Below are 18635 nucleotides of genomic sequence, written 5' to 3' on the forward strand. Positions count from 1 at the left end.
GAAATTCAGGGATGCTACTTTTATTTCTCATCTCTACCATTAATTGTGTGATTCTGAATACTTCATTCAATAGCATTTCAAATCTTCATTTACCAAATCATAACAATGGAATACCTCTAAGTGTGTAACACTACAAATGATTGTGCAAGATAGAGGGTGAGGATCAGCTTTGGGTGAGAGTTACATCAGGTAGTCTTGAAGGAACACCTCTGAATTTCTAAGGAGCCTGGACAGCTGCCACCTAGGTCTAAACACTTAGAATCTACTTACACCAATTACAAATTTACAAAACTGGCTTAGGCAAAGCCCACTGATACAATATTTTTGCAAAGCAATATTTTTCATCACTTTTTCAGACTATAGATTTCTATGGTTTGTCAAATATCTCTGTATGGCTTCTTTCTAAAACATATTGCCTATTTTCATGAAAATCTAAACATCATCTGAACATTAAAAATTCATAGGTCTTCTTAAATTACTATACACATTGAGATTTAGAAATCTTTAGTTTCCTTGTTTTGTGACATGAACATTTCCAGTGTCATAAAAATGACAGTAAGTAATACAGCTAAAAATGTCCAGGTTATTCCTCTAAACTGTACCTTTTCAATCTCCAAGTCTGTATTTTCATCATGGGAGTCTTGACTAAATTAATTAAACAAACAAACAAACAAAAAAAAGACTTGTGGGAACGATTCAACAGGGCACAGCGTCCTGAAACTCCTGTGCATTCTTGTTTGCCTTAAACCTTGGTGAAGTTTAAAGAAATTCAATACCTGATTTACATTGAAGAGCAAGTGTAAGCCTCTTCCAGAAACACTCACTTTTTCCTTTGCTTGGATATTTTCACCATGATTAAAGGTAAAACAGTTTCCATATTCAGTGAAGACATGTGCAAAATCCTCCAATATGAAAATAAACCAAAGAAAACACAATCGGGTGAGTATTTTGGTCCTTTCAAAGTTTAAATGCCTATACTTTCTTTTCTTAATCATACTGCTGAGTGAGAAGGCAAAAACAGCAGGAAGAATAGAAATCTGGCGATTTTAGTCTGCATTCCAAAAACAGTTTTCATTTTTTTGTAAAATGCACCTGTCAATTTGTATCTGATTATCTAGTTGAGACATTTTCATATGCAGCTGACCCTTGAACAACAGGGATTTGAACTTCATAGACACATTGTTTTAAAATAAATACCCACCACAGTACAGCTCAACCTATGGTTGGTAGAATCCTCAGGTGGGACTTGGACCCACAGATAGGGGTTTCCCTTTAAGGACAATCCTGCAAGAAATATCACCAAATATTTCTGTCCTCTATCTTTCCCTATATAACTGTATGAAAAAGGAGGCATGTCCCATGTGTATTCACACCTCCTGATACCATAAGGCTGAGCTAAGGACATGTGATCTTGGAGCAAATTTAAACTGATTCTGCATGGGAGTAAACTTTACCTCAATGCAAAATAATATGAAGAAGTAGCTTGTTATATTGATGAAATTTGAAGAAATATTTCAACATTACCTCTGGGCCACATGGCTTTCCAAAAAATTCACATTCTAACAATGTGCTGCTGTTGAGATAAAAACCATTTTCCTTGACAAACTCTGTAATGCTGAAGTTTCGCTCACTTGCAAGGAAATCAATAGCCTCTTTAGAGCCAGTAGAATTGGTACTGATTTCCTGAAGATGAAGGACTTTGGATACAATATTCCATAAGAAAAAAATAATGCCAAATGTGGCTGCAGCTTCTGCTTGGAACCTATTTGTGGGAATAAAGGCACTATTTAGAATAATAAACACTTGTTGTTATCTCAAAGATGGTATCTGAACTCTATCATCTTCTCCTCCTATCTCCTATATTTTCCCTCATTTGTAATACATTCAAGCAAAACTGGATTACTAAGAGGTCTTTGTCACCTGCTGCAATTTACTTTGAATTTCTGCATATAGTTTCATTTACCTAGAATACCTTCCAGACCTTGCTCTGGATACATCCAAATGGATCTTCACCCAACACTGAGAGAGATATTAGGAACTGTTAACACTATAGGAATCAGATTTCCAGGGTTCACATCCAAGCCCCGCTGTGCTCTATGCTGAATCTGTGTGGCTGCCTCAACTGCATTGCTAAACCTCTCCCTCTTGTCTGCATCTGGTTACAACCTGCAGTTCATTGCAGAGTGGAGTTGTGGTTGTTCTGTACATTGTGTATGTGGATCTGCAACCCCAGCTTGTCTGCACTGGGCAGTTCCCCCAGCCCTGTCCAGTCTCCTCAGACAGCTTCTGCTCCTGGGTCAAGCACGGGTGCAATCTGAAAAAGATGCCAACTCCTCCTGCGGGTCACCGGCACCACCAGGATCAGAGATGAAACACGCATTCCCAGCTCATGTTTGTTTCCTTCATTTCAAATTTATCTCCCTTTCTAGTCACGGATCCTGTTGACTTTAGATCCAACACCAGAAACAGAGGCAACAGACCTGCAAAGACTGCTTACCCAGCCCCTATGTTTCAGTGGGCTGAATCCCTATAATAAACCCCTGGTTTTCTGCCATTCACAGTGGTTCTGCTTCTTGGATGGAGCCCTGATTGTCACAGGCATCTAAGGCTATGACAGTGCCCTTTTCCATCTCACTGTCACACTTCCTCACTTATGAAACTGGTATTTGTTAATACAACAATGATGAAGGTTAATATATTGATATATTTTAATAACACGTCAAACAATCATTTAGATGATTAAACTACTTTTCCTAACATATTTAGAAGAGTGTAAGGTAAATATTTATTAAATAAAAGCCTCATTATTGGCAAAGCAACTTGCTGGCAATCAAAGCAGAAGTAATGTGTTTGCCCTAATAAGTGCCTTGTAATTCTTCTATTTTGCTGGACAAGTTCTGCTTTGCATTCTGTATGGTTCTTTATTTTCATACCTTAACTTCTTTCAAAATGTGATTTTCATATTTTGGATATTATATTATATTATTACACAATCTGAAATGGAACAAACTTCCTCTCCTCAATTCAGATGCCAGACAGCATGGAATAAAATACATACCCAGTTGGTAAAGAATCTGCCTGCAATGTGGGAGACCTGGGTTTGATCCCTGGGTTGGGAAGATCCCCTGGAGAAGGGAACTACTACCCACTCCAGTATTCTGGCCTGGAGAATTCCATGAACTGTATAATCCATGGGGTCACAAAGAGCGACTTTCATGTCATTCTTGGTGAGCATACAGGACCACGCGGTGCATGGTTTGTGTGTGACTTTGCTTCTATGTCACAAAATCTATATTTTATTTTCACTTTCCCTTTGTATTATCTGTAATGTAATTTTTCATTCTCAGGACAGTCACATTAAACCCTTTCTCAGTCAAGGTGGGACATACACAAAACCAAAAACAGGAAAAAAAAAAAGACAACCAAACCAACAGCATATCCTTTTAGAGATGCAAAACAGCTTCTTTGGACCAGTTTTTAATAGAATACCTTATGTAACTAGCTCTAAGCCTTGCAAGACCTCTCTTAAAACCGCTGACCTAGGTCCCAGAACCCTATAAATATTCTCTTTGACCTCCTTTTTCTTAAGAGACACTATTAAGCCTCCACCCTTGTGGTATTTTATCTAACTAGAATATATTTAACAACCTTGATTTTCTTGGGCAAAAGTGTTTTTAGTGATCTTTTGGGGAGTTAAAAACCTACACTAGTAACAGATTTTGTGAAGAAGAAGTGTTTGCTCTAAACGGAGGGATGAACCTTTGACTGGCTTCAGGTTTCTAACTCTGACTGACAGGGGACCAAGGGTCTGCTCCAAAGCCCTGAGATCTTGGAATCCTACACCACCTCATACAATGTTCACTGCATTCTTTTCATGATGATTATGCAGAGAAATGAAGAAATTATTACAGGTGTAGGAGGTCTGAGCACAATATAGTAAAAGGTTAAAGAGGAGAGCATTTTAGAACATTATTTTAGAACTATTTTTTATACTATTAATAGTTAGATCATAGAGTAATTTAGGTGGATGAATTAAATTTAGTGAATAAAGTCCAACATTATTTGGAACAAAGGAAGTGATAAATCTTGTGAGACATTTTGTTTAGCGTAAAATCTAAGTGTTTTGCTCCAAGTTTATTTTCAACTTCAATTCAAGCTCCAAAACTCTTCCAAATATAATTTGTCAGAAACCTTGTCTTACTCTTCCATTTCCTATACTGATAAGTCTAGTAAAACAAAACAATAAAAATACATCAATATGTTTAAACAGTTTAATAACTGATAACCAATTACTAAACCCGTCTTTCTTGGGTGTGTTAATACCTCTAAGTACATTTCCCCAAATTATATGACCCAAATGAGTAAGCTTCCTTTCAAGTCCACATTGATGCCTCACTCAGTCCTTTGTTGAGCTCCATCAAAATAGATCCAAGTGTGTGTGTGTTAGAATCAATTTCCAGATCCTCTGCTCTAACTCAGCATTTAAAAAGAAACACCCACAAGGATTCTTCTCCAATTTATGAAAGAGCTCTTACCTGTCAATCATTACAAATCTTAGCATATAATGCACCTGGTGTATAGCAATCTCAAGGCCCGTAACAAAGGCAAACACTGGTGGAAGACTCCTCTAAGAATTAATCAAAGCTCCTTAAACTTTGTCTTGTCCTGTTATGCACATATTTCTGGCTAGGGTGAAGCTTGGCATTAAACATAGGATATTTGAGCCCCTACTGGATCCTCTGAATTGAGAAAAGTTGAAGTAATATGATAAAATTTGTCATTTCATTTTTATTTTCTGAGTTACTAAAAAATAGGGTTTTAAATTTTTTATTGAAGTATAGTTGCTTTATAACATTTTGTTAATTTCTACTGTACACAAAAGCAAATTACCTGTATGTGTATATATATATATATATATATACTCATTCTTTTTTGGATTTCCTGCACATTATTTTAAATGAAACTGGGTTGTTGTGTGCAAATCCCAGATTACTGTAATATTAAAAAATGTGAAGTGTAGTGAAGTGAAGACACTTAGTCGTGTCCGACTCTTTGCGATCCCATGGACTGTAGCCTACCAGGATCCTCCATCCATGGGATTTTCCAGGCAAGAATACTGGAGTGGGTTGCCATTTCCTTCTCCAATTAAAAAATGTACACAGGTTAAAATTTACATGATTTTTATCAATGAAGTAATTAAATATTTAGAAAATCATAAATATTCTTAATAGTCAATCCTTATCATATTTTTTCTCATAATATTTATTTATCTCATAATATTTTTTTTTGATCTCCTAAAACTAAGACATTAAGTTATTTAAAGCTATGGTTAAAATTTTAGCTGCCAATTTAAAATTTGCCACTGAAATACATAGTTTTCAAACTTCCTTTATATGGGACATGAGGGAAAATGTTTGAAGACCACTGGCTGTGAGAACAGGGGAGTTCGCAACCTAAGTTCTTTTCCTGATCCATCAGTCATTTGCTAAAGAGTGTTGGTGAGATGCTGGTGAACTGATATTCAAAGTATCTATTTGTAAAATCATACTTTGAGAGTTGAAGATGTCTCTAACCACCACAGTACTGATGGTGTATTACTCGCTACCTAAGAAAGAGTAATTTTCTTATAATTCATAATTTTCCTCTTCTACAATTTTAGTTTCTACACTATTGAATCTCATTTTTCATCTGGATATTAACTATATCTAACTGCAGGGTACACTATCAGCTTTTTCTTAATGCCACCATCCAACATCAGAGTTTAAATCATTGACTTGAGATTTGGATTATGCAAAATAAACTTTTTTTTTTAGTATTTTATTTTATTTTTTAATTTAAATTTATTTATTTTAATTACTTTACAATATTGTATTGGTTTTGCCATACATCAACATGAATCTGCCACGGGTGTACACGTGTTCCCCATCCTGAACCCCCCCCCACCTCCCTCCCCGTACTAAAACCATGAAAGTACTTAAATTATAGGGTATTAAATATTTTCCTTGAGATCATTCTTTTTTTAATCCATGCATTTCCCGATCAGCACTGCTTGAGTTGCAAATGTAAGTTTAGGTACGCTGTGTGTTTTCCCATTCATCTCAGAGTGTTGTCTAACACCATGTGACTTTTTTCTTTCATGGTTATTTCGTGTGTGCTGTGTAATATCTATATATTAGTTAATATCCCAAATTTCTTCCTATTATTGACTACTTATTTCACTCTGTTGTAGTTGATAAACATACTCTGAATGATTGCACATCTTCTAAATGTATTGAAGCTGGTTTTATGGTCTTGCTACAACTTGCCCTAGAAAGTGTTGCATGCACACATGAGAAGAGTGTGTAATCTGCTGTTAAATAGAGTGATCTATAGGTATTATGAGCCTAAGTATTACACACTTGCATTTTAAAACAAGCAAGAGAAGAAAGAAGAATAAACACACATTTATAATGTCTTTTAAAATTGCAAAAGTATATTTACAGGTGCTTTTAGTTTTTCATATGGATTTGAAAACTCTCTGAGTTCACTTGCTTTAAGTCTGAACAACTTTTTAGTATTTCTTGTATGATGGGTCTGCTGGAATGAATTCTCTCTGAATGTTTTTATTTTATCTTCATTTTAAAGATACATTTTTATGCAAATTTGGGGAGTTTTGACACATTATATTAAAAAGAAATTTTTCCACTGTATTTTCTCTCCCCTTCTGGTACTCTCATTTTACATATATTTTTATGTTTTTTAGTATCCCCATTTCTCTGAGGCCCTTTTCATTTTCCTTCATTAGTTTTTCTCTCTGTTTCTCAGCTCACATACTTTGTTAATTTATCTTCAAGTTCACTGATTCTTTCTTCAGCCACTTCAAACCTATTGCTTAGTCCCTTAATGGATGTAGTGAATTTTTCATTTCAGTAATACACTTTTCAAAACCAGAATGTCCCTTTGGTTCTTTGTATAATTTCTGTCCTTACTGATATTGTTTGCTTGATGAGACATTATATCTTCCTTTATGTCTTCAATCACAGTTTCTTCAGTTATTTGTATTTATAATAGCTGATTTGATGTCTGCTAAGTCTGATACCCTATGTCCAAGGTAAGAGAAACCCAGGTAAGATGATAGGTGTTGAGAGAGGGCATCAGAGGGCTGACACATGGAAACCATAATCACAGAAAACTAGCCAATCTGATCACACAGACCACAGCCTTGTCTACTCAATGAAACTAAGCCATGTCATGTGGGGCCACCCAAGATGCATGGGTCATGGTGGAGAGGTCTGACAGAATGTGGTCCACTGGAGAAGGGAATGGCAAACCACTTCAGTATTCTTGCCTTGGAAACCCCATGAACAGTATGAAAAGGCAAAATGTTAGGATACTGAAAGGGGAACTCCCTGGGTTGGTAGGTGCCCAATATGCTACTGGAGATCAGTGGAGAAATAACTCCAGAAAGAATGAATGGATGGAGCCAAAGCAAAAACAATACCCAGTTGTGGATGCGATTGGTGATAGAAGCAAGGTCCAATGCTGTAAAGAACAATATTGCATAGGAGTCTGGAATGTCAGGTCCATGAATCAAGCTAAATTGGAAGTGGTCAAACAAGAGATGGCAAGAGTGAATGTCGACATTCTAGGAATCAGCGAACTAAAATGGACTGGAATGGGTGAATTAACTCAGATCTACTACTGTGGGCTGGAATCCTTTGGAAGAAATGGAGTAGCCATCATGGTCAACAAGAGTCCAAAATGCAGTACTTGGATGCAATCTCAAAAACAACAGAATGATCTCTGTTTGTTTCCAAGGCAAACCATTCAATATCACAGTAATCCAAGTCTATGCCCCAACCAGTAACGCTGAAGAGGCTGAACGGTTTTATGAAGATCTACAAGACCTTTTAGAACTAACACCCAGAAAAGATGTCCTTTTCATTATAGGGGACTGGAATGCATAACAAGGAAGTTAAGAAACACCTGTGGTAACATGCAAATTTGGCCTTGGAATGTGGAATGAAGCAGGGAAAAGTCTAATAGAGTTTTGCCAAGAGAATGCACTGGTCATAACAAACACTCTCTTCCAACAACACAAGAGAAGACTCTAAACAAGGACATCACCAGATGGTCAACACCGAAATCAGATTGATTATATTCTTTGCAGCCAAAGATGGAGAAGCTTTAGACAGTCAGCAAAAACAAGACCGGGAGCTGACTGTGGCTCAGATCATGAATTCCTTCTTGCCAAATTCAGACTTAAATTGAAGAAAGTGGGGAAAACCACTAGACCATTCAGGTATAACCTAAATCAAATCCCTTATGATTATACAGTGGAAGTGAGAAATAGATATAAGGGACTAGATCTGATATACAGAATGCCTGATGAACTATGGATGGAGGTTTGTGACATTGTACAGGAGACAGGGATTGAGACCAACCCCATGGAAAAGAAATGCAAAAAAGCAAATGGCTGTCTGAGGAGGCCTTACAAATAACTGTGAAAAGAAGAGAAGCAAAAAGCAAAGGAGAAAAGGAAAGATATAAACATCTGAATGCAGAGTTCCAAAGAATAGCAAGGAGAGATAAGAAAGCCTTCCTCAGCGATCAATGCAAAGAAATAGAGGAAAACAACAGAATGGGAAAGACTAGAGATCTCTTCAAGAAAATTAGAGATACCAAGGGAACATTTCATGCAAGATAGGCTTGAAAAAGGACAGAAATGATATGGACCTAACAGAAGCAGACGATATTAAGAAGAGGTGGCAAGAATACACAGAAGAACTGTACAAAAAACATCTTCACGACCCAGATAATCATGATGGTGTGATCACTCACCTAGAGCCAGACATCCTGGAAAGATAAGTGGGCCTTAGAAAGCATCACTACAAACAAAGCTTGTGGAGGTGATGGAATTCCAGTTGAGCTATTTCAAATCCTGAAAGATGATTCTGTGAAAGTGCTGCACTCAACATGCCAGCAAATGTGGAAAACTCAGCAGTGGCCACAGGACTGGAAAAGGTCAGTTTTCATTCCAATCCCAAAGAAAGGAAATGCCAAAGAATGCTCAAACTACCACACAACTGAGCTCATCTCACACTCTAGTAAATTAATGCTCAAAATTCTCCAAAGCAGGCTTCAGCAGTAGATGAACCGTGAACTTCCAGATGTTCAAGCTAGTTTTAGAAAAGGCAGAGGAACCAGAGGTCAAATTGCCAACATCTGCTGGATCATGGAAAAAGCAAGAGAGTTCCAGAAAAACATCTATTTCTGCTTTATTGACTATGCCAAAGCCTTTGACTGTGTGGATCACAATCAACTGTGGAAAATTCTGAAAGAGATGGGAATACCAGACCATCTGACCTGCCTCCTGAGAAACCTATATGCAGGTCAGGAAGCAACAGTTAGAACTGGACATGGAACAACAGACTGGTTTCAAATAAGAAAAGGAGTACATCAAGCCTGTATATTGTCACCATGCTTATTTAACTTCTATGCAGAGTACATCATGAAAAACGCTGGGCTGGAAGAAGCACAAGCTCGAATTAAGATTGCCAGGAGAAATATCAATAACCTCAGATATGCAGATGACACCACCCTTATGGCAGAAAGTGAAGAGAAACTAAAAAACCTCTTGATGAAAGTGAAAGAGAAGAGTGAAAAAGTTGGCTTAAAGCTCAACATTCAGAAAATTAAGATCATGGCATCTGGTCTTCATGGGAAATAGATGGGGAAACAGTGGAAACAGTGTCAGACTATTTTTTTGGACTCCAAAATCACTGCAGATGGTGATTGCAGCCATGAAATTAAAAGATGCTTGCTCCTTGGAAGGAAAGTTATGACCAACCTAGATAGCATATTCAAAAGCAGAGATATTACTTTGCCAAGAAAAGTCCATCTAGTCAAGGCTATGGTTTTTCCAGTAGTCGTGTATGGATGTGAGAGTTGGACTGTGAAGAAAGCTGAGCGCTGAAGAATTGATGCTTTTGAGCTGTGGTGTTGGAGAAAACTCTTGAGAGTCCCTTGGACTGCAAGGAGATCCAACCAGTCCATTCTGAAGGAGATCAGCCCTGGGTGTTCATTGGAAGAACTGATGCTAAAGCTGAAACTCCAATACTTTGGCCACCTCATGTGAAGAGTTGACTCATTGGAAAAGACCCTGATGCTGGGAGGGATTGGGGGCAGGCAGAGAAGGGGACAACAGGGGATGAGATGGCTGAATGGCATCACTGACTTGATGGACATGAGTTTAAGTGAACTCCGGGAGTTGGTGATGGACAAGGAGGCCTGGCGTGCTGCAGTTCATGGGGTCGCATAGAGTCGGACACAACTGAGCGAGTGAACTGAACTGAACTGAAGTCTGATATCTAAGTTGGACAATTTATGTTGACTGTTATTTAAGATTCCTCCATCTATTTATGGCTTGATAGCTTTTTTTCTTTTTTTTACCACTAATAATATTTCACTGAGTTGTAGGAGTTACTTCTATATTTTGATGATTAGCTTCTAAATGGTTGTTTTTTTGAGTAAAATGTACCAGTTATGGTTGTTTCTCTCGGGAAAATTTCTGTTAAGGTGCTCACACTGGCATACTCAAAATGATATGTGCAATTTCTTTTTAATAATGGCTATCTTCAACCAGCCTTGCTTTTGTTAGACAGTATACCATTTGGACATCCCTCGTGGTCCAATGGTTAAAAAACTGCCTGCCAATGCAGAAGACATGAATTCAGTTCTTGCTCTGGGATCCCATGTGTGGCAGGACAACTAAGCCCATGCATCACAACTACTGAGCTCACGCTCCAGAACCTAGAAGATGCAACTACTGAGCACATCCACCCTAGAGCCTGTGCTTCACAACAAGAGAAGCCACAACAATAAGAAGTCTGTGCACTGCAACTAGAGAGCAGCCTCCCACCGGCTGCAACTAGCGAAAACCCACACACGGCAATGAAGACCTGGTGCTGCCAAAAACAAGTAGATAAATTAAAAAGTTTTTAAATAAATAATATTTTAAAAAAGAACACATGCCATTTAAAATACAGTATGGTGCAACCATATTGGATATCTTTGTGGGGCCTTTGATTTTGTTTTACTCTTTGGCACCTTGACACATATCTTGAAATCAATCTAACTATTACACATGCTGTAATATCAACTATATATTGAACCCCGGTGCTTCCCTTGTGGCTCAGATGGTAAAGAATCTGCCTGCAATGTGGGAGACCCAGATTCGATCCCTGGGTTGGGAAGATCCCTGGAGAAGGCAATGGCAACCCGCTCCAATATTTGTGCCTGGAGAATTTCATGGACAGAGGAGTCTGGCAGGCTACAGTCCATGGGGTCGCAAAGAGTCAGATGCAACTGAGTGACTAACACACACACATTGAACTCCTGTCCAAAGAACCACCCCAGGGATGAGACAAAATGGTGTATATACCACATGAACTACTGTAACAGAAAATGCATGAAGTAGATATTACATCATTTTGTACACACAGAAGTTGAAACTTTAAAAGGTGAAGTGATTTGTCCATGGCCAAATAGCTGATTAGTGGTGAATCTGAAGGAAACCACCTCCCCCACCTGCTAGGTGAAAATCCCATGTACAGAATTTCAGGCTTGACCACAGGCAGTAACAAGGGTTTTCATGAATGGCCTCATGGGGAAATTCCCTCCCTACTCCCCACAGGAGACCTGGTACACAATCAGGGACTTGCAGATCTCTGGAGGGAGTTGTGGTCAAGGGTGCAATAGCAACAGTGTGCTGAACCAAGGGTGTGCACAGGTCACATGCCGATGGAGCTGGGCATGTTCCTATCACAATAAACATCTCACCCTGAACACATGGGAACATTTCACATCTCCAACTTTAGCACAGTGCTTTCCTGTATCTTCAAGTTATTCCTCATCTCCCCCTATAAACTGCCTGGCCACCTTTCGACACTCACACTCCATGACACCTAGACAGGGACGTCACCTGTCTGTCCTCTGTGCTTGCAGAGTCCTTGCACATACCTTTCATGTAATCTACAGTCACCATATATTGCATTGTGATTGCTGATGTTTCTCTCTTTTTGGCTAATTGAAATAAACTTTTTAAATGCAAGGATAAAGACTTGTACATCTGTTTAACCACAGGGTTTGGTGCTTAGCCTAGCATATAATTGTGGAGGGAAAAAAGGAAGAAAAAAAGGAAAATAGAGAAGAAATCAATAAGCTTCTTAGCACCCAACATTTCTGTTTTTAAGACAATTTAAGACCACGAGTGGTTTTGTGTATATTAAATAGCACACAATAAACTATTTCAGTCATCCAAGGAAGATTATACCTAGCAAAGTTACAGAGACTTATTAAAAGTGTAGTTTTTACCTGTTTAAATTGCAGAAGGTCACAGCTGGGAACTCTATCTTCTCCACATACTGTACCTCCATAGATGTCGTGGTGGGCCACCTGAAGTAATTGACGAGACGGCTGTATACCTGCCAGATGAGGAGACTGATGGAGCCTAGGACCACCAGCAACCAGATCACCTTGCGAATCCTACTCGGATTTCTGACAATGTTGTGGACTCCGTGGAAGGAAGTAGAGATGGCAAAGTCATGGTCAAACTTCCTACGGTTAGTGTGAGGTGGCAAAGTTTTCTTTGAAAGGTAGAGCTTGATCTTTTCCAAGAGTCCTTAAATTCAACCAAAGACAAAACAAGCAATAAGTTAGGAAAACCTAGCACTGTATGTGAAAAACACAACTCACATGACTTTAAACATGCTCCCCTTTTATGTGTACACATAAGGACTCAAAATTCATCTTGAGTTGCACAGATTCTTCAGGAGTCAAGAAGTGTCTACTATAGAGATCTAATAAGTATGTGAGGCCTCTCATGAGAGAATGCCTCTAGTTAATGCAAACTTACTTTAGCCCATTTCTTATTCTAATAGTGTATTTCTCTTTAGTCAAATGGGAAAAATATTCTCTGCCTCATGAGTTGGTTGTATTAAATAAAAAACACCTGGGGATAGGTTGGCACCTCACCCAGACCATGGTAAGTACTCAATTCACATTAGCAGCTTGTGTTTTTCTATTAATTTGGTAGTGATGTGGTAGATGGAAAAGTTTCATGTCTAAAATTCTCATTTAAGAAATGAGTTCTTGGGCTTTCCTTGGTGGCTTAGTGGTAAAGGATCTCCTGTCAATGCAGGACACATGGGTACAGTCCCTGATCTGGGAAGAGGCTACATGCCGTGGAGCAACTAAACTCTTGTGTCACAACTACTGAGCCTGTGCTCTGGAGTCCGGGAGATGTGACTACTGAACTCAACATGCTGCTGAAGCTCGTGCACACTAGAGCCCATGCTCCACAACAAGAGAAGCTGCTGCAATGAGAAGCCCACATACCGCAACTAGAGAAAAGCCCAGACAGCAACAAAGACCCAGGGCAGCCAAAAATAAATAAATAAATAAATAAAGAGAGATGAGTTCTAAGTCTTGCAAATGCTCATGATTAGCTGAATTAACTTATATCCTTTGTTTCAGTTCAGGAAGTATTCTTTCTGTCAACTAATCAACATTAATTTATTGTGTTTATTGGAAATTTTTGGAAATTAATTAATTTATTGGAAATTAATTAATTTCCAAAAGGTTTCATTAAATCATTAGTTAACATTCCCCAGGTCTCTAATCAATTAACTAAGTTTAAGTTATGGGATATACAATGATACATAAAGACACCTATGAACATTTTCTAAGGGACTCTATCTCATCTGCAAAGCATTAGGGCAAAATTACAAATTATTTTATGATTGTTTTACACAGATTGTACACTGAGCAGGAAATTATGTATTAGTCTGATTAGCTTGACTTTGTACTAAGATCTTATAATATCTCCACGAATGGTTTTTTAAAATTTTTTGAATTTTAAACAGGTTATATATAATATATATATATATATATATATATCCTGTCATGTGGTTATATATTAATACATACTTATTATATATATATGGGGGTTCCCAGGTGGCTCAGTGGGTAAAGAACCTGCCTGCAGTGCAGGAGGCGCTGGAGATATGGGTTCAATTCTTGGCTCGGGAAGATACCCTGGAAGAGGGCACAGCAACACTCCAGTATTCTTGCCCGGAGAATCCCATGGACAGAGGAACCTGGCAGGCTACAGTCCACAGGTCGCAAAGAGTTGGACATGACTGAAGCTACTGAGCATAGCACATTTTCTTTATATACATATATTCCTGCATGTGGAATCTCAGCTTCCTGACAAGGGATCAAACTCATGCCACCTGCGGTGGAACAGCAGAATTTTAACTTACTGGACTGCCAGGGAAGTCCCTAAATATGTGTATTTATAGTAACTACATAGCTCCAGAGCAAAATCAGAAATGTATGAAAAGCTTTTGTTATTATTACTGATGAGCAAAATAAACTTAATAATGTTTGTTTACATACTATTTATCCATTAGCTACAATACATGTGCGGAATTGACTCTGACAGAAGGACAATTCAGTCTCGAGGAACCTGATGCCCTTCCATCCACAAGGGAAGAGTGATCTAGAAATCAGTAATCGGTCAACTGCAGTGTTTCTGGTTGTAAACATTACTCTGAAAAATGTAAGTTTTAAGTAGCTCTGCCAAAACTCAGCTCATTTATTATAAATCTACTTCTTGACAACTGCTCTGACTTCCTGGGGTGTTCTCCATCATTTGCTAGGGCTTTAAAAGAATTCTTAAAAATATTTTTGGATGGATAGTGGAGCAACAAGGTCATGTATTACTGTGAGGAAGATTAGAATTTGTTTAATAAGGAGTCTACCAGTCTACAAAGCAAGAAACTTCTTACTTTCCCACTGAAATGGATACTTTGTAATTATTGCAAGTGGCCCTTGCATTGAATATTGATCTTTACAGAAGCATTCTAAAGAACATCAAATAAGTTTTGCTGTATTTTAATATAAAAATTGTAGGCACATGATAAATAGAAACCAAATAAATAAAAGTACAAAAACAGATTCTGGTATACAAGGATATTTTAAAACCACATATATTTGACTCCTGCATACAAAATAACACTTTTCCTAGGTAACAGAAACTGTATTACTTATAGTATATCCAAGTAATATTGGAAATCAAATTTCCCCAATGAAAATATAACCTCCTTTTCCTTTGTTAATTTCTGGCTTTTACAGATAAAAATCCTACCTGTTCTGAGGATTTTACTCCTTACCCACCTTTCTTAGCCTGGGTGTTTGATTTCTCAAACTGCTCCATCTCCAATTTCAATAAGCAGGAGTCCTTGAGGTCTAACCAATTTCCATCAATAACCATACTCATTTTGTGGCCTTTATATAAAATACAGCAGTTGAGGCTATAAAACGTGGGCGCAATTTAAATGTTTGTGTTGCTATGCTTTGCCTCATAAAGTGCATAACCAGCAAGCTGAACACACTGGCAGAACCAGCTATGGGCCTCCGTGGACTCATGAGAAGCTGGCAGAGTGAAACCAAAAAGTGTAATTAAGGAAACCATTTTCTCAGAACTAAAGGGACAATCCCTACATATATTTGTGGTTTTAGAATCCCCCTGAACAGGCTACGTGACTCTGAAGACTCACCCGGGAGAAAGTCTTCTTGGTCTTTATTTCCACCTCTCTTTACATCACTTTGAATTAAAATGCAGTTGGACTGAAATTTGTGGGGATAAAGATGTCTTTTCCTTGTTGAATTTTCTTTCTAAATAGCTGATGAAGGTTTTAAACAGAAATAATAATCAAATGAAAATGACAAAATAAAACCCCAGAAAAATATCTCCTTGAGAGGAAATGGTTGTTGAAAGCATTCAAACTCAATCGAGCACAAAGGCTGGTTATTTGTTCATAGGAACAATTCTGAGGAATTATAAGCATTTATTATATTAAATAATAAACTGGAGACTATGCATTGTTGTGTTTAAACGGCACCACCTCTTGACAGAACTGAGGAACTGCCTGTATTACTACTTAAAGCCTTTTAGAGTTGCCATGGTAGCATTTCATATGATCACTAACCTTTAACATATGTGTTACATGTATTTTCTTGGAAACTCAGGACTCTAAGTTGAAACTATTCTTATACGGAAGCAAACTAAGAAATTTCAAGAGATGTAAATGAAACTCCTGGGATGACTTCCATAACCATGAAATTAAAAATTTCAGGAAGAGGGTCAATCTTAACGTATGAATTTCTCCCTTAGAGGGCTCTCCTTTGGGGTTAATGACAGCTTCAGTTACAGTCTGTTAAAATCCAGATGCTGCTCACTTACCTGATCACTTTTCCTTCCCCTGCATGTCCTCCTTCTTTTCTTCTTCTGAGCATCTTTCCGCAGCATTCCTGGAGGTTACCTGTTCATGTCTTGTCAGTTGCTCACTGTCTGAACTTTTAGGGGCAGACTCACTGGGTGATTTCAGTTTGGGAACAGACTGGTAGGTGATGGTGCCAACATGGAAAGGGCAGGCCAGGTGGGGGGCAGTAATAAAACTGGGAGTGGGTACCCTGGGGGGAAAATGCTGGAAGGGAAATCAAGAGAGAGAAAGATAGCCTCCAAAGCCACATTTTATCTGCATCATAATTTAATGAAGGCTCAGGCATAACCAGGGCTTCCCTGGTAGCTCAGCAGTAAAGAATCTGCCTGCCAGTGCACGAGGCACAGGGGCTGTGCGCTCAACCCCTGCGTCAGGAAGATCCCCTGAAGGAGGGCATGGCAACCCACTCCAGTGTTCTTGTCTGGAGAATCCCATGGACCAGGAAGCCTAGGGGGCTACATCCATGGAGCAGCAAAGAGTCAGACAGAATTGAAGTGACTGAGCATGCAAGCAGGCAGGCATAACTAGAAATATTTCTTTTTTTGATTTTTAAAATTTTTTGATGTGGAACATTTTTTTCAAGTCTTTATTGAATTTTTTTATAATATTGCTTCTGTTTTATGTTTTGTTTTGTTTTTGATCCCGAGGCATGTGAGACCTTACCTCCCTGATCAGGGATCAAACCTTTACCTCCTGCATTGGAAGGCACAGTCTTAACCACTGGACCACCAGGGAAATTCCCACTAGAACATTCCTAAAGTCCCTTTCATGTATTCACTTCCTCTCCCTCTTGCTCACAACTTCTGGCTACTTCCACATAAGACCTCAGTGCAAAGAGGAAAGAAGAGTGAAACAGATAGGAAGCAAAGAAGGTTGCCAAGACTTCTCTTGTTTTGCCTACCCTTTACTTGATAGAGAACAGCATTTTAAAAGCCTCTTATTTTTGTGTGTATTCCTCACATGTGACACAATTGAAGACTGTGGTTGCTCTGGCCTGCTTGCTCTGACACCTCCTCCTCTCTCTTCTACTTTAGGATGGCCTTTCCAACATTGCTTCCTTTTCTCCTTCTCTGCTCAGTTTTAAAAATATTTCACTGTCACTTTCCTCTATCAGCAGCTGGTAGTAAATTTGAACTCAATCTTTGTCTCGTTGAGGAAATGCCCCCGTTTGCTTCATCACGTCCTTGTGTGAAATCTAAGCCACCATCCATCTCGGAAGTGCCTCTGGTTTCTTCTTTGTTAATTAATGTACCTCTTTAAGCAGCTCAGTGAAAACACAGAACCTCCCACTCCCTTCCTTCTGCTTGCCCTGCCCACTGCCCTTGATTTGCATAGCAAGGGCCTTTGGCAAAAGAGCGGATCTCCGGATTTCTCCCATCACCACCCCTTAACATGCTCATGAACAGACAAAATCAAATTCAGAGGGAGTCCAGAGATTTCTAAATTATTGTTATCTCCCACCCTTGCACCAATAGTATCAGCAGCAGAAAACCACTCATTACTACTGATAAATACAAAAGGTGAAATAGAGTGGATGGTGGGGGAGAGCATTTTCTCTGCCCTTGCATTTGAATTCAGAGCATAAGCAACATTAAGAATTTTGTGCAGTGTCTAAAGAAGTATATTCTGGTACCACATTCGTTATACAGACACATTTTTATTCTATTTTTCAAAAAAATCTTATGTGGTTTTTTTTGTTGTTGTTGCTTGTTTTTTTGCCACACAGCATGTGGGGTCTTAGTTTCCTGGCCAGGGATTGAACCTGCACCCCCTGCATAGGAAGCGTGGAGTCTTAACCGGTGCACCACCAGAAAAGCCCCAAATCTTATGTGTTTTTAATAAAATTTTTGATCCCATTGAATCGACCTACATCTAAAGGTATCAAAAAGATGATCTTTAGCTACTTTGAAGTTTACCTTTGAATTAAAACTTTTACTTTCTCTTTAGGGAAATGCATAACTATTAATAGTAATGCACAACTTTTTTAGATTTATACAGATTTGATAATGACTGTACGTTCTGCAAAGGAAGACAATGTAAAAAATACCTTTTCTTGTATTATTTTAAGACACTCTTCTTAATAATCTTGGAAAGGAAAATATAAAGCAAACTCACAGCTTAGCATATCTTAACAAATACTTTCTCTCATTATATCTATTATTGTGGGTAAGAATCCCTTAGAAGAAATGGAATAGCCCCCATAGTAAAAAAAGAGTCCAAAATGCAGTACTTGGATGTAGTCTCAAAAAAGACAGAATTATCTTGGTTCGTTTTCAAGGCAAACCAGCATCACAGTAAGTCTATGCC

The 18635-nt window shown here is 38.4% G+C and overlaps 1 protein-coding gene across 1 annotated transcript in view; it reads right to left on the bottom strand.

Annotated features, from left to right (window-relative positions):
- Positions 1-13334, bottom strand: part of ASIC5 (acid sensing ion channel subunit family member 5) — a 37922-nt gene extending 24588 nt beyond the window's left edge. The window contains exons 1-4 of the mRNA XM_044930381.1: positions 13256-13334; positions 12355-12661; positions 1525-1762; positions 777-902 (exon numbers count right to left, since the gene is read on the bottom strand). Of these exons, the coding sequence (XP_044786316.1) occupies positions 777-902; positions 1525-1762; positions 12355-12661; positions 13256-13334 (750 nt within the window). The remainder of the gene's footprint in view (positions 1-776; positions 903-1524; positions 1763-12354; positions 12662-13255) is intronic.
- Positions 13335-18635: the final 5301 nt, after the last annotated feature.

Source organism: Bubalus bubalis, chromosome 17 (genome assembly GCF_019923935.1).
Source record: "Bubalus bubalis isolate 160015118507 breed Murrah chromosome 17, NDDB_SH_1, whole genome shotgun sequence".
Lineage (NCBI taxonomy): Eukaryota > Metazoa > Chordata > Mammalia > Artiodactyla > Bovidae > Bubalus > Bubalus bubalis.